Source organism: Oratosquilla oratoria, chromosome 28 (genome assembly GCF_046742065.1).
Source record: "Oratosquilla oratoria isolate Oo_2021 chromosome 28, ASM4674206v1, whole genome shotgun sequence".
NCBI lineage: Eukaryota > Metazoa > Arthropoda > Malacostraca > Stomatopoda > Squillidae > Oratosquilla > Oratosquilla oratoria.
The window spans coordinates 43,831,930-43,853,541 of record NC_134804.1 but is presented as its reverse complement, the minus strand read 5'-3'; the positions used below and the strand labels follow the sequence as shown (position 1 = coordinate 43,853,541).

General features: G+C 41.3%; 1 protein-coding gene and 1 pseudogene across 1 annotated transcript; both read left to right on the top strand.

Annotated features, from left to right (window-relative positions):
• LOC143040503 (uncharacterized) lies at positions 1-2,895 on the top strand (annotated as a pseudogene).
• A 130-nt stretch (positions 2,896-3,025) lies between these two features.
• On the top strand, positions 3,026-18,911 carry LOC143040502 (uncharacterized). The gene is made up of 10 exons (XM_076211594.1): positions 3,026-3,124; positions 3,796-3,832; positions 4,821-5,007; positions 6,246-6,375; positions 8,112-8,333; positions 13,115-13,213; positions 14,439-14,471; positions 14,704-14,825; positions 16,554-16,697; positions 16,994-18,911. Exons 1-10 carry the CDS (start codon positions 3,026-3,028, stop codon positions 17,070-17,072), a joined length of 1,152 nt encoding a protein of 383 aa, XP_076067709.1. The 3' UTR covers positions 17,073-18,911.
• The last annotated feature ends 2,701 nt before the right edge of the window (positions 18,912-21,612 follow it).

The following is a 21,612-nucleotide window of genomic DNA, read 5'->3' as shown; positions in this document are numbered from 1 at the left end:
ATGGATAAGGAAAGGATTAGGGGAATTGCTGGGGATGCCGAGGGTCATTTTGATGCAAATGACCTCAGATCTGTTTACCGACCCCTGAAAAAACTCCGCTCCAGATCTGTGACCCAGAGGAGCACAATCCGAACAGCTGATGGCGAGCCAGTGTAAGGTGTGGAGTACTGTATCCCATTTGCCGAATACTTTGAGCAGTTGCTCATGGGTGACCCTACAAGCGGACAGCTTCCCTTCGATGGTGCCCTTTCCGACAGTGGTCAAAAAGGCTGTAATGTAAAGAATAGAAAACTACCCGGCATCTGGAACATTAGTGCGGAGTTGCTGAAAGCTGGAGGTGAGGCCACGATTCGCGGGTTGCATGCGGTACTGTCTGTTGTCTGGCAGTCCAGTACCATTCCCTCTGACTGAAAAGAGGGGTCTGGTTGTTCCTATCTGGAAGGAGAAATGGGACCAGCAGGACTGCAACAACTACATCGGCATTACACTGCTCAGTGTGCCAGTTAAGGTGCTTGCCCATCTATTACTGACACGGGTTCTTTTAAGATGATTTAGTCTTGGCATCGCTTCTGTTTTTGCAGGCAACATCCTATGGGTCACTCAGATATTGGTAGATGTATAAAGTATGAGCAGTCTGGGTTCACGCCAGGTAAGTCAACAACCGATTGGATCTTGGCGTATCGTATTCTTGTAGATCGCCGACGTGAGTTTCATTAAGGGTTTCTTGCAGCTTATGCCGATCTCAAGAAGGCGTTAGACTCGGTGCATCTGGGATCTTCTGCGGATCCATAGGATTATTGGAAGGATTTTTGAGTTGATATGTGGCTTATAATCTGGGACACAGAGTGCCGTAAAGTATGGAGGAGGTGTGTTTACCTTCTTTCCTGTTAATTCAGGTGGGAGGCAAGGGTGTGTCCTCGCTACTATACTTTTCAACACCTGCAATGACTGGGTATTGGGCAGAATTGTTGATCAATGTCTTGCGGGGCATCCATTCGCAACATCAAGGTCAATGACCTTGTGTTTGTTGATGATGCTGTCATTCTTGCAGAGTCGTTGGGAGTCCTGGTTGCAGCCCTCGAGTCACTGCACAGGGAGGCGGGACCGCTTGGACTTGAGGTCTCGCGGATCAAAACGAAGGCCCAGGAATTTGAGGGGTTACTGGATGACACGGTTCAGTCTGTCCATGCACGTGGCGAGAACATTGGGGTCCTGGAAAGCTTTACATGCCTTGATAGTATAATGCATATCAATGGTGGGTCATGTCAGGAAGTACTTCAAGGATTGTCACTGCCCCTAGAATTATGGAGTCGCCCAACCAAAGTATACGGCGTTGTCGTTATTTATGCAGGAGGATTAAGATTCGAATCTTCAAGTCACTTGTATTTACTTAGTTGTATTTTGCGGGAAGGGGAGCTACACTCGTGGTATCGCCTTTGTATCTTGAAGTGTCTAGTTTGCTCTTAAACTCATGAATGGTTTTTGCGCACACTATTTTTTCGCCCAGTTTGTTCCAAGTGTCCACCACTCTATGTGGAAAACTGTTTTTTTCTGTAGTTTTTTTTTCTTTCAATGTCTTCTTGTGTTTCTCTTGTCCCAAATTAACAAGACCTGTGCTTCCTGTCTTGTACGACTGTGCGACATAGGCATTGAATGCCGATTTGAAGTGTTGTTTCGATGTTCTTGGTACCAAGTGCCTTCGGAGAATCATGAGGTATCTTCCATGTACTTACATGGACGAATTTCTGGAAGAGTTCCTAATGAGCCTGTGACTCCAATGCTGCAGCCTCAGTACATTCTCTTTGGTGTATCGCTGGAACGATTTCATATCAAACCAGAGAATGTACTGTGAGACTCAGTCTAGGTCAGTTACCAGCATAATTAGTGAATGCAACTCCGGCTATATGGACATGTGAGTATGTGACACGTTTCCCTGATGTGGATCCTACTCGGAGGGTTGTCTCCACTAGAGGCAACCTTCGATTGGGGAGATGAAGGGGACGCCCAGAAAGTTCATGGCTGGGGCAAGTAAATCGAACCTGTCGAGAGCATTAGAGTGAGAAGGGTAGCTGCGTGGGACTAGCTCGACGGGACTAGCACAAGCGTGCGAGTGAAGCTACGCGCTCCCTTGTGTATGGTCCCAATTGATGGCAATGATTTAACGCAGCTTGTTGGTGATTATATGGAGTATTTACGCATAAACAGGGGCTGATTTGATAGTGAATTTATGAAGTGGCGCTCACGAAAAGGAGCCTTGGACGAAAAAACGCATATATCTGTGCAAATATTTTATAGCGGCGGCTTTTGAGTCGTGACGTCATATGTAAACACAACAAAACAGTGGTTCGAAGAGTCCAGAAGTGGATAATTTGATGGTGGTTGTAAGTATTTACGAAATAAGTACCAAAACACCAAATGTATATGTAAATCAAATTAGGTACATATTTTCGTAAGTGAAAATGAGTCCCAAGTGTCCAAATTGTTGTGATTCAAGAGGACAAACCAATATTGCTGCTGCATAATTAGGTGATGTCAAAGCCGATCGGTAGTTGTTGATTGTTCGACAATTTTGTCACGACTTTAGTGTGTCCATAGTAGTAGATTTAGTAAATCTGTATGAAGGTACATTAATATTTTCTTGACTATAAATGGACTATAAATTTAATTGACAGAATCCTCAGAATAAAACTTTATCAGCTCAATGACAATACAATACAGTAATAGCACATCAGAATACTTTGTTTTACTTTTTTTTTTTCAAATTTCATCCTCAGTGGACTCTGCAAAAGTGGGATCCTGTTGTGATCAGCATTTCTGTTTCTGGTTGAATTCTAGAATCCTGCCAACACAGATATTGAACGTGAAACTTGTGTTATCCAATTGCTCCTAACCTAGCTTAACCAAACCTAACCTATTCTATCCATAGCAATAGATAATAGGTCTTTCAGATGTGAAAAAGAAAAGTGAAAAATGTGTTTGCATGGCATTAGAATAGTACCCTATTTCTTTAATACTCTGCAAGTTGATGTTGGAGTTGTTAGTAGTTCTTGAGCTGCAAGGTGTTGGGGGTTTATCCTGTCTAATGCCAGCTATTTGCAGAGTTGGGCGCATTACTGCAGGACAGGTAGTGCATTACTGAAAAATGTGGGGTGCATTTTCATCAGTGCATTACATATTTTAGTTTTCTTAGTATATGTACATGTAAGCAGTAATGTGGACTGCTCTAGGGAAATTAAAATCGGTAATGCAGTGATGAAAATGCACCCCAGATTTTTCGGTAACGTACTACCTGTCTGACGGTAATGTGCCCAACTGTGGTTGTTTGTCCAACCGGTGCTTCAACTAGTCACTAGTGATACCTTAGAGGTTTCTGATAGTCTTTGACACAAAACCTTCCAGGATTTACCACGCATAAATTTTTATATATTATTCACTTGTTCTTTGAAGAAGTACCTTCACTTTGACCTAGTAATTGAATTGCTCCACATCACTGATTCTGCTATTGAGACTTCTCTATAGGGATTCCAGTTTTGTTATTTACTCTAATTGATGAAGTGACCATAGCTAACAAGAATAGTATATCCTTGGAAAAACCAGTACTTTTCAAAGGGTCTGTATATAGGAATTAGATCTTGTTCTGGGTGGTTCTCAATATTCATCCGATCACATTTCAGTTCTATTCCAGTATCATGCAAACACATTTTTCACTTTTTTCTTTTTTTTACATTTGAAAAAAGTCCGGAGCTACTGGACTTTTAAATTTCATGTAAAATATCCTTGTTTACGTGATTCTAGAATATTACTTATATATCTAGCTTGGATGCAATTTGTGGTAGGTGAATGAGACATTGTTGCTGATCTTTATGCCAAGGTCCCTTACACGTTGAGTTGAGTTGTCCTGTTTTAGGGTATGTAGGGGACCATATCTCATTAGTTGAAATAGAATGCAATTAGAATTGACTGAAAATATAAAATAAGGTAGGGTTTGGCTGTTTCTGGACCCAGCAAAACATTCCTACTAGTATTTCTGGTGGTAAACAGGCCATGTCTTAATATTGTTCTTCATTATGTGTAATAACTAGATTTTGCACCTTTTGAGATAATTATCGGGCTAGATTAGGCGGTCAGAATCATTAGGTTAGATTATGTGGTTAAGGAAGTATTTTGTGTAAGATTAGGGTCTTTATTTATTTATTTTTTTGCATCAGAAAGAGCTAGTGTAAAAGGGGAATAAGAAAGATGCTCTAATGTGGTGTAATATTGTGGCAGATTCATTGCCTTAACATTCTATAGTGACTGAATGTGGCACAATCTTTATATTGCGGAAGTGATAGTCATCTTGATTTATCTGTTGTAACACCACTTGTACAGTTGCTATGAACCAGTTAGAGACTTGATTCCTCATTGGTGGTCAAAGCCCTCATGTAAAGATCATCTTTTTTCAGAAGAAGAGATAGTGGCTCAAAGTAGTGAAGAAAATAAAGAAATTGATTGTGAGACACCCTTATCTAAAACTTGTAGAATAGAAAATATACCTGTAGATCTATTTAAAAAATGTTAGATTATTTATAATTATTAAAGATAGTACTTGTTTAATGATTATATACAAGAGAGAGATTTACAAAAAAGAAAAAGAAAATACTGTGTATATGAACTTAATTTGTTCTGGAGCCTTGTTCATTAACTGTTAACCAAATTATTTGTCATGTGAATCTGTTCCAAGCCCCATCCAAGCATCATATATGTTACAGTATATTGCAGTTAATCATTGCATGTCGTCAACTTGTTTGAAACATTAAGAATTTTCATCCCATCAACAGGTTTCAAGAACTGGAACAAGATGAAGCGCATCAGAGTTGTGTGTGGCGTTTGTAACCTTGAGCGTGTGTATTCAATTCATCGTGGGATTACACGAATCTCAGGAGTCGTAGTTTGTGAAGCATGTCGTCAGTTTTACCAGAAGTTCAAGAAGTACCCATGGAAAGTGTACTGTAATAAAAGAGGACGGTAAGTGCCATTGTATTTAGCATACATATACTTGAAGCTCGCTGGCTGAGCGGGATAGGGCGCTGTTACTTGCAGCAAATGTTGAGGGGATGGTGGTTCGAATCCTGCCACCGGCGAAGTTGAACCAAGGGCATGGTTCATTAAATTCCACACTACAAAGTTCTTTGTGAGGGGCATTGTCTTACCCTTCCAGTAGGAGGGAGTTTGTGACATTAAACCCACCATCGTATAGGGATGGTTCTTGATCCAGGAGGAGCTAAAAGGAGAGGGAAACAAATGGGTGATGGATGGGAATGGAATGGTTTGGGGTTGAGTGTATGCCTTAGTTGATTACTTCCCTTAAAAAGGGGAAGAGGCCCTTGGTACATAGATGGTGTTGGGGGGGGGGGGGCATGCCATGTTTAGAGTGAGTTTGAGTATGTGTTGCTGTTTATTTCAACCCTTTATCAGAAAGAAAGACTAGTAAAGAAGAAAGACTAGTAAAAGAGGTATGGAAGGCAGATGTGGAGGGAGTGAACATGAGGGGACGTCCTAGGATGAGGTGGATGGATGGGGTGAAGGGGGCTTTGGGGAAGAGGGGAATGTCTGTTGAGGAAGGAAGGGAGAGGACGGAAGACAGAGGTGAGTGGAGAATGGTTGTATATGGATGATGTTGTGATTGCATGAGGAGGAATGGGGGGGGGGGTAGTATGTGTGAGTAAATTTTGACGCAGCCCGAAGGGATTTCTCCCCGTCCTCTGCTTGTATGCAAGGGGGGACGGTGAGGGGGGGTCCCCGATTAAATGAAGCAGCCTTGCAGTGGATGTGCTGTGTCTTGCGACACTGCTTCTGACCCAGGGCGGTGAGCAGGGTGCAGGGATGACCCGTCATCCAGGAGGTGCTCAGATGAGAGGGAGGGTGGGAGGGGTGTGGAGTGTATTTAGGGATGAAATGGGTGGGAGTGGTTTCTATGTCTTCATCTTGGCTGCCTCCCTTGTAAGGGGGAAAAAGCCTTGGTATATGTATGTATGTTCTTTATCAGGTGATGTATTCTATATATTGGTTGTTCCCATACTATTTTATTTATCTGTGAACCCCTTCCATAGCAGATGTCATTTTTCCTTTTCCTCATCCTCCTGCTGTTGCCAGGTCGTTTGATTTGTCATTATGGGACCCATTGGTAGAAGAGGAGGTAATAAGGGATGGAGGTTTAAGATTGTGAAGTGATTAAATACTATTGTGACGTGTTTTAATTGCAGATGCAAGGAGTCAGATGAATGGGTTAAGGTGCGGTGCAAAGCTTGTTGGGTGAGCATCATACTAGAGCGGTGCCCAATATCTGAAGCTTTGTACAACAATTTAGCCAGGTATCTCCCGGAATACATCAAGGTAGGTTGTACAGCTCATGCTTAGTTTTTGCATGTCTGTTCTGGAATATGTAACCAGGGATTTCTTAAGTTTAAAAGATCTGCACCTCACACAAAAGGAGTTTGGAGCCACATTGAATAAAGCTTCACCTCCAGTCCATGTTTCCTTTACCGTGTCTATACAACTTGTTCACATGGATTTTCATTTTTATGCTTCTTTGTTTCCTTTCAAGGTTACTGTATCATATGCCAGAACTCTTTAAACTGATCACATGTTATGTATATCATTAGTTTAGATCTGTTATACAAACTCTGATGTTTTATATTTGATCTTAGATAGTGATTTACTTGTGGCACTGAATATTTACTTGTTTATTCATTCATTCATTTTTTCACATACATATACCAAAGGCCTTTTCCTGCTTAGACATACTATGCAAAAATATCATTGAGAAAAGTATCCATACCAATGACAGGAAGTGGTTAACCAACTTTATAGCTGGAAGACACTGCAGAGTAACTCAAAACAACTGAATATCAGGTACAAAAAGACTATACAATGGAGTCCCACTGGTTGCAATGCATTCACCATAACTGTTCAACTTCTTCATGAGTGATCTCCCAACTCCTGAACCAGAAATAAACACGAGTATTCTCTCATATGCAGATGACAATAATAACCCAGTACAGTAACTACAAAATTGCAGCAAAGAACACCTAAGCCTAATTGAACAATCTGTAACAGTGCCCCCCCCCCAAAAAAAAAAAAAAAAAAAAGAAGAGAGAAAGAGATCAAGTATAACATTGTTCAGTCCAGAGAAAAGTGGATAAAAAAAATCACCATATAGTAAAAAAAAATTGCCAAACCCTTCCGCCAGAAAGAAACCTAAAAATTCCGGGACTAATATTTTATACTTCTATGACACTCATCCTACATATCAAAGACATGATAGATAAAAAAGAAAAATGAAAACCTTCACTAGCACTGGCTTTGGACAACAACAAAAAACTAAAAACCATTGGTAAATATTTCATAAGAACCACCTTAGAATACACCTCCACATCATGGTTTTCAGTAATCAGCAAATTGAATGCAAACAATTATAAACACTACAGAATGAAGCACTGAGAATAATAACAAGATGTACCAAAATCATCCCTATAGGACAGCTGCATACAGAAACCAAAGTCCTTCCAATAGAACATCACATAAAAATGACAGGAACTCTATTTTATTTAGATTACAAAACAACACACATCCTTCACACGACATTTCACAAGTACCACAGAGTGAAAAACAAAACAAAAAAAAAACGGCATCATACGACTCAAATATTTGCAGCAATCTACCACAAAAACTACACAAAACATACACAACTAGGTAACTAAACAAGCCCTTCAAGAAAGACTGCCAAATCCAGTACTCCAACCCCACCAGATATAGGTCCCACAGATATAATCCTACCACAGCTGGCAAAAACAGCACTATCACATCTGTACTATGGACAGCATCCAGCATTAAGACAGTACCAACACAAAAAAGATCTGACCATAGATTCAAACTACCCAGATGCAACCACCACACAAAAGACACAGAATATCTCATACTAATATGCCCTACACTAACAATCCTGAGACAACACCATATCTCTTCTCTAAGTGACTTGGTCCCACCTGGAGGCTGTTACCATTTTCCTGGAAGCCATGGGTCTTCTGCAAAAGAGACCAGGGGTTGATTGATTGATTGATTTTTTTCAGGAGTCGATGAAAGGACATCCTCCTAAACCTGAAGATGTACCAGCAAGTGCCAGAGGGTCTTTAGGTCTACAAATTATGAAGGACTTTACGTGGGTCGATGCAGCGTATGAAGAAGGCAAAGATGGGAGACTTGTGGAGCAAGGCAAAGAAAGTGAAGGCTTTGAGCAGATAGAAGAAAATGATGTTGAAATTGATGTTGAAGAAATGATGGTTGATGATCCTGTAAGTATTTTCCATCTGTATACTGAGAGTTTGATATGTTTTATTCTGTTCTTTATACCAAGGGTTTTTTTCCCTCTTACAAAGAAGGTAGCCAAGTCAAAAGGCAAGTACCCACTCCCGCCCATTCCACTCCCATCCACCACACTTTCTTCCCTTTCCTCTTAGCTCCTCATGTATGATGGGTCATCCCTGTAACCTGCCCATTACTCTGGGTCAGAAGCAATGCAGCAAGACACAGCACATCCACAAGGCTGCTTTGCTTAGTTGGCAACCCCCCTCTTTGTCCCTTAAAGCAGAAAAGAAGACAGGGAGAAATCCCTTTAGACTGCATAAAAATATTCATACATAACCACTCCCTACCCACCCTCCTTCCTTGCATCACAGTATCGTCTATACACAGCCATTCTCTACTCACCCCTATCTCTTGCCTCCCTTCCTTGCTCAACACCCCATTCACCCCATCCATCCACCTCATCCTCAGTCATCCCCTCATGCTCACTCCCTCCATCTCTGCCTTCCACATCGCTTTTACTAATCTTTTTTCACTCATGCATTCCATGTGTCCAAACCATCCCAATATTCTTTCATCAGTCCAATCTGCCATCTCCTTTTCCACCCCAACTCTCCTCCTCACCTCCTCATTTCTCACTCTATCCAACCTTGTAACCCCAACCATACTTCTCAGACATCTCGCACATTTAAACTTTTCCTTTCTGCCTCTCTTAAATTCCATGTTTCTGCCCCATACAGTACCATCGGCATAGTCACCCCTTCATATAGTTTCCTTTGTGCATCTATTCCCAAATGCCTATTTCTCATGACGCTCTTTAATCCTCCAAGGTATTTACTTGCTTCTCTCAATTTACAATTTACTTCCACCTCCATCCCTCCTTTTCCTGCCACATGTGACCCCAAATACCTAAAGCTATCCACCTCCTTCAGCCTCTCACCTTTAAGACTTCTAATTCGCTGCCATCCTCTCCCCTTGTACATCTCATCATTTTACATTTACCCATATTTACCTTCAACTTTCTCCTATCCCATACCCTCCCAAACTCCATCACTAACTCCCATAATTCCTCTTCTGACCCTGCCACAAGTACAGTGTTGTCGGCAAACAACAACTGGCTCACCTTCCACTTTTCTCCATTTTCTTTAACCACCTCCAGTCCCTTGCCCATTACTCTTGCCTTTACCTCCCATACCACCCCATATATGTAGACATCAAACAGCCATGGGGATATGACACATCCCTGACACAGCTTTGCCTTTACCTCAAATCGCTCTCTCCATTTCCAAATCAAACACAGGCTCTACTACATACATACATATACCGAGGGTTTTTTTCTCCCCTACAAGGGAGGTAGCCAAAGTCAAAAGGCATAATTCCACTCCCACCCATTTCATCCCCACCCACTCCACTCCCATTCACCACTTCTCCCTCCCTCCTTCCCTCTTGGCTTCTCCTGGATGATGGGTTCATCCCAGCATCTTGCCCATTCCCCTGGGTTAGAAGCAATGCAGAAAAGACACAGCACACTACTCTTATAAAAACATTTGTCTGCCCTTAACAGCTTTCCCCCAGACCCATATATGCGCAAAATCCCCCACAGTACCTCTGTCAACCCTATCATAAACCTTTTCCAAATCCATAAAGCCCTAAAAATCAGCCTTACCTTTTGCTAAAGCTTTCTCATGTTTGAAATATAGCTAGAGAAGTTTGATATGTATCTAGGGAAAACTGCATCAGTATTGATTCCTTCAGATCTGGAAAATTGTGTGTTGAACAACCATGGTGACATCACACAACTATCATGTAGTACCATGCACTTCCTCCATCCCCAACCCTCACACATGCTCTACTGGGTATCTATATACCAATGAGTTCTTCCCCCTTATGAGGGAAGTAGCCAATTCAAGGCATGCTCCCTCTCCCACCTATTTCACTTCCATCCCCCACTCTTGCTCTACTACTCGTGTTAAAACTTTTGAACGCCTTCAACAGACTTACGCCTATTTGATACATTTGCAATAAATTACTGTGTCTTGCTGCATTGTTTCTGACTCAGGGCAGTGGGCTCAATACAGAGATGACCTGTTATTCACGAGGAGCTAAGATGAAAGGAAGGAAAGGGTGGCGGATGGGAGTGGAATGAGTGGGAGTGGGAACCTGCAGTTTTTTGTATATAGATAACAATAAATTGAGTGGATGAGGAGATGGGTCATCATATAAGGAAGTGGTGGTGGTAAATTTTCTGTGGCTGTCAGGTTCTTCTGTTAAAGAGTTGCGCAGTGTTGTCAGCAAACAACAACTGGCATATGTCCCATTTTTCTCCATTTTCTTCAACCATCTCCAGTCCCTGGCCCATTACCCTTGCATTTACCTCTTGCACCACCCCTCATGCATAAATTGAACAGCCAATGTGACATGACAATCCCTGGTGAAGTCTCACCTTTACTTCAAACCACTCACTCTCCATTTCTAATTCTAACACAGGCTCTACTACTCTCATAAAAATTCTCAGCTGCTCTGAACAGCTTTCCTCCTATCCCATATATCTGCAATACCTCCCACAGTGCCTTCCTGTTTATCACACAACCCTTACCTTTCCTAAACCCACACTGTTCCTCACCAATTACTCCCTCTGATCCTCTCCTAATCCTCTCGATCAAAACATCCTTAACTTCCCAACTACACTCAACAAACTGATCCATCTGAAACTACTACCCGCACATTTGTCCCCTTTTCCTTTGTAAAGCAGAATTATACAGGCACTCCTCCAGTCCTCCACCACTCTACCCATTTTTTAGACAAACATTAAACAACCTCACCAGCCAGTCCACCATCACTGTACCGCCCTTCTTTAGACACTGCATGACACCCATCCATCTCAGGTGCCTTACTTGCTCTCATCATTTTAACCCCTTCCATACGGTGACGCCTACGTAGGCGTCATGAGGAGCAAGTGGGTACGCGAGGATGCCGATGTCGGCGTCTTGATTATATTTATTGTAGTCGTACCTGCATGACCCCCCATACTCTGTAAACTGACTTCATCATATTTTCTATGCTTATCAAAATTCACGGGTGAAAGAGAACAAGCAATTGAGCAGTGACTTTATTTTTTATAATGCGAGTACAGGGGTCCCTCAAATAACGTGGATTCGAATAACACGGATTCAATCATACGCGGATTTTATTTCAAAACCATCTCAAATGTAGAGAACCGTTTTAAAATTTGCGCCGAGTCGGGCATGCATACGCACACATGCAGCAACATTGCAAACAATTTCACCGCCCTAACCTGTTGAAGTGTAATGTGTCTTTCATTTGGAACACAACTGATAAGTCTGATAATGACTGCACTTGTCGTGTCTTAATTTCTCTTATGAGGTTCTTGTTACTGGCGGTGGTGGTTTGGGAGATCAAAAACAGACATATACACGCTTACACACGTGTAGACACGCACACGTAGACACGTGTTAGACAACCAGTGTATGTTGTGAATGTGCGTGCGTGTACACACAAATACGAACACAGACACACGCACGTACATGCTTACTTGTACATGTTTAACGCCACATCAGTGAGGAAACGAAGGCAGAATCTGCACCATCGCACCGGTGGGTGATTCACCCACCTGTACTACGAGAATTTCACCATCGCACCGATGATTATTCGCCCAGCTGCACGCTAATTTCACCATCGCACAAATGTCTGTTACTCGAAGCCATTTCCCCTGCGCCCGCCCGGTGACAGACAGACGCTGACGAATAGTCTCCAGACTACACGAATCGCGCTTACCTGCCTGCCTACAATCAATGCCTATGCATGTATTTATGTATTTTATTAATTATTGACATTATTATAGTTTTTTATTCATTTATTATCATGATTTTTTTCGCATCCTACCTAGATATGGACCAAAAGGTCTCCTGTCGGCATGCTCCGCCTTTGTAATCCTTTATGTTAACACAGACGCATACACGCACGCACACACACACACACACACACACACACACACACACACACACACACACACACACACACACACACGCCACACACACATACATACGCCACATACACACACATATACATATGCCACACACACACACAATGTGTATACGCCACATACACACATGTATATACGCCACATACACATATGCATATACGCCACAAACGCCACATACATACACCACATACACGCGCGCACACACACACACACACACACACGTACACATACACATACATACGGTTCTCGGTATTTAATATGGAAAGTCAGCATACGCGGATTTGGTCATACGCGGTAATTTCAGGAACCTAATCCTTGCATTATTTGAGGGACTCCTGTATTATGCTGCCAGATGTGCGATGTGGCCTGTATTGAAGGGGTTAATAACTGCTTGCAGCTCATCTTTTCTTATTGCTTTCCCATTTTCCTTATTCATCACTTATTTTCTTAGTGCTTCCCACTGCAATTACCTTTCTCTCTCTATCCTTCTTCACATTTATGAATTCCCTAAGATACTCAGCCCATCTTCCTCTTACTGCCGTCTCTTCCATTATCATCTCTCCATGTGCACCTTTTACGTTTTCTTCTCTACTTGATTCGCCTCCCCTTCCTCTCTTAAATTCCCTCCAAAACATCTTTTTATTACTTTAAAATATTTCTGTCATACGCTTCCCCCATGTCACGTCTGCTCTCCATTTTGCATCCTTTATCTTATGCTTTACTTCTCATCTTATGCTTCTGATTGTGCAAAAATTCCATCATATACAGGGTCTCCTAGATGAAGAGGAAGGTCTCAAAGCTAAACAGACAAGGTCACACACTAAGAAGGCGAATGGGGAGGATGATGATGACCGAGAAGCTGATATGGTGGGTGATAGGAGAGTGTCTGCATTCTTTCGGTAGTGTACAAGTGCATTGTAGTAGAAGAATGGCTTATTTATTGTTGCATGTTATATCAGTGTTGTCTGTTTGTGAAAGTACAATATAGGATTTTTTATTGAGTTTGGCAGAAGAATTTAGTAAAGTCATGTTCTTATAGGAGTTGTTTGCACTATGCTACTTTGTGAGGAAATTTAAGCATATGTCATTGTACAGTTAATCATCTATATACTCAACAAATTTCATTACCTAAAATCATTTTATGGTTTGTCACAATTGATTGTATGATATCGGATTCTAGCTTTTTTTTTTTGTTAAATGTTATTAAATTTATAAGGAGTAGTGAGATTAAAGTGTGAGATGCAGGAAGAAGTGGAAAGCTTTGTGTTTAGGTTTTCATATAATGTGAAATAGAGAAGTGGGAGTTGAAGTGAATTATAGAGTAAGGGAAGCCGGTCAATTTTTGGTGGGACTGAAAAGTATCATGAGAAATAAGTATTTAGTATGAATACAAGAGGATACTGTACAGGGGAGTGATTATGCACATGGAACAGAAACTTGGAATTGAAGGAGGCAGAAAGGAAAAGAAGAGAAATGGTTTAAGAAGTATGGTAGTTGTTACAAGGATGGAAAAAGTGAAAAATGTTGAGGTGAGGTGGAGAGCAGGGGTGGAAAGAGGCATATAGAGTAGATAGAAAATATGCTTAGATAGTTTGGACATATGGCAGAAATAAGAGAAGAAATATGAGAAAAAAGATTTTGGAAGGTTGAGATGGATGGAACTGGAGGGGAAGACCAAGGATAAGGTAAACGGATGGGGTGAAGGGGGCATTGGATGTAAGAGGAATGCCTGTCAAACATGGAAGGGAGAAGGCAAGCATAGCTCCAGTCCTTTATGTTATCGTTTAAGATCCCATCAGGCCTCGGGGTGTTCTCATATTGTCTTTAGTATGGTGTTTGTGAATATGTGTGCATTTGTGTGAATGAGTGAGTGTTTAGAACAGACCTTAGAGCTTCTAGAATAATTTCGTTAGAAGAATGTAGCATTTTCCATTGTCTTCATTTATTGGATTCCAATGTCTTTTGTAAATCTATTATTTTGACATGTTTGCTTGCTTTTTCGCGTTTATTTTAAAGATTTTACATATTGCTTATATATTGCTGTGATTCATCTCTGCCATTATTTGAAGCTCCTCCCTTTTTGTAATTTTAGAATGTCACTGAACAGCCTGCAGAAGAAAACTTGGTTTGTATTCCATCATATTTAGCTGGTTATAGTTTAGTCTTTAGATAGTAATTATTTTTCCTCTTCCTTTTCTTAGATTTTGCATGATACCCTTGCTTCATGAAAGGTCGTTAGTGTAACCTTTCCATTGAGTTGTTTATAAGAAACCTTGTTAAACCTTGGAACATATGTGACATGATATGCAATTCTGTTGCCCTTTTAAGTGAAATGTCGTATTCCCATATTTCTACAGAATCTCATTCGAACATTAATGTTGAATGAGGAGAACGCCCTCCTAGAGAGCGGAAATCCTAGAGCAAGCGAGAGAGTTAGGAGGAAGAAGAAGAAGGTAAATTATTTTCATGACAAATATAGGTATGTATCACTGCACTTCTTTTGAATTAAGACATATCAGCTATATCCTTGGATGTCTGAGAAGTTACGCTTTCTGTATCATCAGCCTTATGCTCACAGGGAATATGGGTCATAGTTGTCATGTCATTTGGCCTTGGGCACTGAAAATTCGTTTAAGAATACGTCCCTTTGTTTATTCATTTATCAAAAGAAACGCCATTTGAGGATGGGGCCTTTATTAATATGACGTTTTGCTTGTTACAGCTTTATCAGCAAGCAAAATGTTGTACTTATTAGTGCGACATTTCACTCCATCCTCACATAGTATTACTTTCCAGACTTAATAGCAACTGCCAGTTGCATACTTTATTTATATACTTCACTTAGGTAATGGGTATGAAATGGTTGCATGCCCTGGTTGACTACCTCCCTTATAAGAGGGGAGAGGAGAAACTTTTTAGTATATAGAGATATATGGTATATTTTCTTTACAGAATCTTAGTTGTTCTAATGTATGTAGGTTTGCTGTAAACTTTTAGGACACTTTTTACCTAATTTTGTTTCCACAACAATGGAGCCCTGATATGGATGTGCTTCATCATGCTACATTGTTTCTGACCCAGACAAGGGATAACCCTTCATCCACGAGGGACTAAGAGGAGAGGGAAACAGATGGGTGGCATATGCCTTGGCTGACTACCTCTCTTATAAGAGGGAAGAAGCCTTTTGGTATATTAATGATATGATATGGTTTAACGTCACAAACTTCCCCCGTTGGAAGGCTGGGATGGTGCCCCTTGCAGAGGACTTTGTAGAGTGGAATTTAATGAACCGTGCCCTTGGTTCAACTCCGCCGGTGGCAGGATTTGAACCGCCAATCCCTCGATCTTTGCTGCAAGTAACAATGCCCTAATCTGCTCAGCCAGTGAGCTTCTCTTCTATATTGATAGATCTAGATCATTTCCAAGTGTTATAGTAGTTGTGTGAAAAATAGGAATTGATTTTTTAGAGGATATGTTTCATAAGAAAAAAATATATATATTTACCTAATTGTAGTATACAGGAAAGGGGTTACTTTAGTGGGATCCTATCTCCGTCTCCAATGATCAAGTTTATCCTCAAATTTATGTATTCCTTAACCACTTCAGCATGACTAAAATTCTTGCACTCAGCATTGGCTGCCATATGTACAATGCATCACAAAACTCGCATTATAAAATATTAAGTTACTGCTTATGTATGTACTGCTTTATTACTCGTTCTCTTTTACTCTGAGTAATAAACACAGAAAACGTGATCAAACTAGTTCACAGAATCCAGGGCTAACTCATGTACAACTACAAAAAAAATATATATATAATCAAGACGCCAATGCCGGCACTTTTCATGTACTCACTCGCGGCTCATGACGCATACATAGGGATCTTCGTACCAAAGTGGTTAAATGGGGGTATTGACTGCATATCAGCCCTTTGGGACTGATAGAGGTAAGAGACTTGAAGGGTTTCAAGATGTGTAGCTGGGAGGTATTTCTCCCTGTTGTCCATCTTGCAAGACCACCACAGTTGGGTACCCATCATTGGTCCTTACCTTGTGGATGTAAAAGATATTTAAAAGTTTGGTAGAAAGTAAATATCTTACTGATAAAAAGTAGTGTTTTTGTATGGGCATGGTTAACAGAGAAACTCTCTACCCCACTTTTTTTTTTTTATTTATATATTTATTTTATTTAATTTCTATTTTTTTCAGCCGTAAGCTGATGCCTACCTATGGACCAGATGGCACTATAATAGCTACTGGAAAAGACCTGTGTGATTGTCTTCAGAGTACTTGTCCAGGGTGTCACTTCCCATGCCCCAGATGCAGGTCCCAAAAATGTGGTGCTGAATGCAGGTACTGTATTTCACACAGGTGTGATAGAGAATTATTGTACTACTTGAAACTAAATGCATAATCACACTTAAATGGTAACCAGTTAAATCAAACCATCAGTCCATTGCCCCAGATCTACCTTGCAGGAGACCCATGGCTTGCAGGTAACTGGTCAGTGGCCGTCAGATTGACTTACCTTGGAGCCATTTTAATCTCCTGAATATAATCATTTTATCAAAATAAAGTGATTCAGAATAGGAATGATTTGATTTGATTTTTTCAGCTTTGTATTTCATGATCTTTTTGTCACTTTACAGGATTAATAGGAAATGGTACTATGACAACTTGGAAGTGGATGGCACAAATATTTCCTGGAGGAATGAATTCATTAAATAATTTTATGAGAAGGCAGAGTCATTGAGTGCAAGATCCTGAGGGACTTGATAGAATGTTGTGTGGAATGCTCTCATCTTTGAATGTTCCTCAGACGACTAGTACTAGTGTGTGGAGTATGCGAAGCTAAATAACTACAGGTATTTGTCTATTTATGCGTGTTTTATTAATGTGTTTTCATTTTAGCACGCCATGGCAATACTAGAAATTTATTTGTTTTTCAAATCACATATGTGTAGCAGGCCAGTCGCATTTTCAAATTGCACACTGGCGACCTCCTGTGTGCCACCAAGTGGCTGCCTGATAGACTAACCACTCCCACTTCCTGTAACAACTGCTCATATCATTTTCTAATTCTCAATTATTATATAGTAGAATAACAACATGTTCATTCATTATGCAATATGTGTTTATTTGCAGAATGAATAAATTTTTGTGATATGATAGGTATTGTTTCACCACCCTCCCGTACCCATGGTAGCTGTAATTCTAGAGGAATCATCTCCATTTTCTAATGGTGTGACAGCCAAAAGAATCCATATATTGTGTAAATAGATGAATACCTGTATGTGTAACATATATTAATCTTTACACTTGAGTGTACATTTGCTTCAGCAGGGATGCAGTGTATTTTCTAATGTTTAATAGTCACAAATGACCGGTGAGACACATGGTTGTCCTCCAAGATGGACACTGAGAGAATCACCTCCATGCAGGTATCTGTCACTTGTCTTTAACAACAATTATTATCATAAGTGTTACCACCAGTCTCATGGACTACAAATACACAGCCATGATGCCTGCTACCTGTCTTCAAATCCTGTCAGCATCCTTACCTTTGTCTTGAGATGGAGCTCAAAGGGGCTGACATTCAATCATCAGAGAGAGCTCAAATACTCTTTATATCAACTTTGACTCTATTTCCTCCACCTTTTTAACAGATGGTGATTAATCCCCTCATACTACTACTGTAAGCTGGTGACATAAACTTTCCCACACTATTTCAAAACGGACAATAATCCAAATTTTCTTTCTAGATAGATCTATGGAAGGGTTTTAGGACTGTTGCCAACCACTTGTGGGATGTGTGCTTCTAGCAAGTGAAACTCGAGGCAACAATTATATTAGTGTGGGATGTTTCTGTGTTGCTGGCTTTTTGTAGTCGAAGAAGGGAGATAGTTTGCTGATTGTCTGCTCTCCTATGGTGAAAAGGTGCATGAAATAGTTTAATTAGGTAGAGATCTTGGGCCTGGTCCAGAGACTGAGCCTTTGGGTTTTTTAAAATGGGACATGATACCCTGTGATGCACATCTCATGGGACCCCCATTTGCAGGTATCTGCCATTGGTCTTTTCTTTTATTTAATTAAACATCATTTAAATTTTCATTATTCAGTACATCAAACCCTTGATATATCTAATTGGATGGAGGGATTGGTCATTAAAGCCAAAAGTATGTACTCTATGTACAAATGTGTTTATATTTTCCATGCACCTGTCGTCCATACCAAACCTTGCACTGTATCTGCCGACCTTGTTTGTTATATCAGACTAATGGTCAGTAGGTCTTGCTGGGGTTGATATAACCAAAATTCAATGTTAAGAGGTTTGGAATAATGAGGGTGTACTGTACCAGTTTGCCTTTGTTTCAAAAGACAATGAGTTTGTCATTCTTGTTTAGAAAATGTCCTTGAGTTGATATTTTATCTCAAAGGAATTTCTGTACATATTAGTTTTATACTGAAAGTCAAAAGCTACATTGTATTTAGGGAAATGAGGAAATTATCAGCATAGGAAGGGACGTTAACGAAATCTTATTGCAAATAAAATACCATATGATTGTATACTTGGATCTTTTTTACCACAACTTATGAAAGTAATTTTAATTAATAAAAGATAAAAGGAGCAGATGGACAGATGTTAATGGAAGAGGAGGCAGTAAGGGGAAGATAGACAGAGTATTTTTGAAAGCTCTTGAATATGGAGGAAGAGAGGGAGGGATTGGTGGTAGCGGTGGGAGGCGCTAAGAAAATGAAGTACAAGTAGTTTTGAAAATGATGAGAACAGGTTAGGCACCAGGGTTGGATGGATGTCATGTGGAGTGTCTGAAGAAGGGAGGTACAGTTATAGTGGACTGGTTAGTGAGATTGTTTAATGTGTGTCTAAGAGAGGGTAGAGTGCTGGAGGAGTGCCTGTATAGTTCTGTTGTACAAGGGAAAAAGGGGACAAATGAGAGTAATAGTTTCAGAAGGGCCAGTTTGTCGAGTGTAGGTGAGAAGGCTTATGGAAAGGTTTTAATGGAGAGGAACAGAGAGTAAGTGATGAGGAACAGTGTGGGTTTAGGAGTGATAGGTGGTTGTGTGGATCAGCTTTTTGTGGTAAGGCAGATGTGTGACAAAGTTTTAGTGAAAAGGATGTTTGTTGGGCCTTTATGGATTTGGAAAAGGCTTATGACAGGATAGACAGGGAGACACTGGGAGGTTTTGTAGATATATGGGTGTTAGGGAAGATGTCCTCCCCCAGTCCTGGCCCCATCTGACGACCTTTGACCCACAAGGCCCCAAGGGAATCGCTCACACTGCCCAGCTGTGTGAGTCATGTGCAGCTTTGTGAATCACACAAAGCTTCTTTGAGGAAACACACATGCAATTCACCAGCCCAAGATCAGACCTTGTTGGTCCCATGATGACTAACCTGCACTTCAGCCAGCTGTGTCAGGACAGAGAATGGTTCTTTGAGGAACACACATGTATTCCTCTTGGTGACAGCAGCTTGAGAATGTTTTGCGTCTGACTTCCCAGGCGTCAACTTTGACCTTGTGCCAGTTAAGAGCATGGATCATTACCTGACTTGGGTATATAAACTGGTTGGAATCACCATAGATTCAGATTGCTTTGGAGCATCATGCTGTGAGGCTAGCTCACTGTCTCTGTTGCATTCTCCTCCCCCCTTCTCCATAAGCAGACTACCTTAGGACACAACTTGAAACACACAGCCTTCACCTCCCTCGCTGTCTCTCCCCTTCCCCTTTTTTCTTGCACTTAGAGCAAGCCATATTACTATTGGTGCCCAACTTCAATTCCTAAATGAAACCCAGTTTCACTACCTGTGTTTGCCTTCCAGCCAGTCCTAACAATGGGATTGGGGGAAAGCTGTTAAGGGCAGTCAAGAGTTTTCATGAGAGTAATAAAGCCTGTGTCAGAATTGGAAATGGGGAGAGCAAGTGCTTTGAGGTAAAGGTGGGACTGAGTCAAGGATGTGTCATGTTGCCATGGCTGTTCAATGTGTAAATGGATGGGGTGGTGCAAGAAGTAAATGCGAGGGTAATGGGTAGGGGACTGGAAATGGTCAAGAGAAAACTGAGAAGAATGGGAGGTGAGCCAGTTTTTGTTTACTGATGACAATGTGCTTGTGACAGGGTCATAGGGGGGATTAAAGGAGTTAGTGATGGAGTTTGGGTATATGATAGGGGAAAGTCGAATGTAAGTGTGGGTCAAAGGTGATGAAATGTACAAGGGGAGAGTATGACAACAAGTTAGAAGTGAGTCTTAAAGGAGAGATGCTAGTGGAAGTGGATAGTTTTGGGTATTTCGGGTCACATGTGGCAGGAAAGGGGACAGGGAGAGGGGGGGGGGTCGCCGATTTAATGAAGCGGGCTTGCTGTGGATGTGCTGTGTCTTATGACACTGCTTTTGACCCAGGGCAGTGGACAAGGTGCAGGGATGACCCATCATCCAGGAGGGTGGAGGGGTGTGGAGTGTATTCAGGGATGGAATGGGTGGAAATGATTTTATGCCTTTTCCTTTTTGGCTACCTCCCTTGTAAGGGGGAAAAAGCCTTGGTATATGTATGTATGTATTTTGGCTAAATGTTGAACAAAAACTGCTTCAGAAATGTTGACAATTATAAATGCATACATACATACATATACCAAGGCTTTTTCCCCCTTACTAGGGAGGTAGCCAAAAAGGAAAAGGCATAAAATCATTCCCACCCATTTCATCCCTGAAAACACTCCACACTCCTCCACCCTCCCTCCCATCTTAGCACCTCCTAGATGACGGGTCATCCCTGCACCCTGTCCACTGCCCTGGGTCAGATGCAGTGTCGCAAGACACAGCACATCCACAGCAAGGCCGCTTCAATAAATCAGCGACCCCCCCTCTCCGTCCCCCCATATAAAGGAGAGGACGGGTAGAAATCCCTTCGGGCTGCGTCAAAATTTTGCTCACACACACTACCTCACCCCCCATCCCCCCACCCATTCCACCTCATGCATCACAACATCTTCCATATACAACCATTCTCCATTCACCCGTCTTCTGTCCTCTCCCGTCCTTCCTCAACAGACATTCCCCTCTTCCCCAAAGCCCCCCTCACCCATCTCATCCTAGGACGTCCCCTCATGTTCACTCCCTCCACATCTGCCTTCCATACCTCCTTTACTAGTCTTTCTTCACTCATTCTTTCCATGTGTCCAAACCATCCTAATACTCTTTCATCAACCCTATCTCCCAACTCCCTTTCCACCCCTGTTCTCCTCCT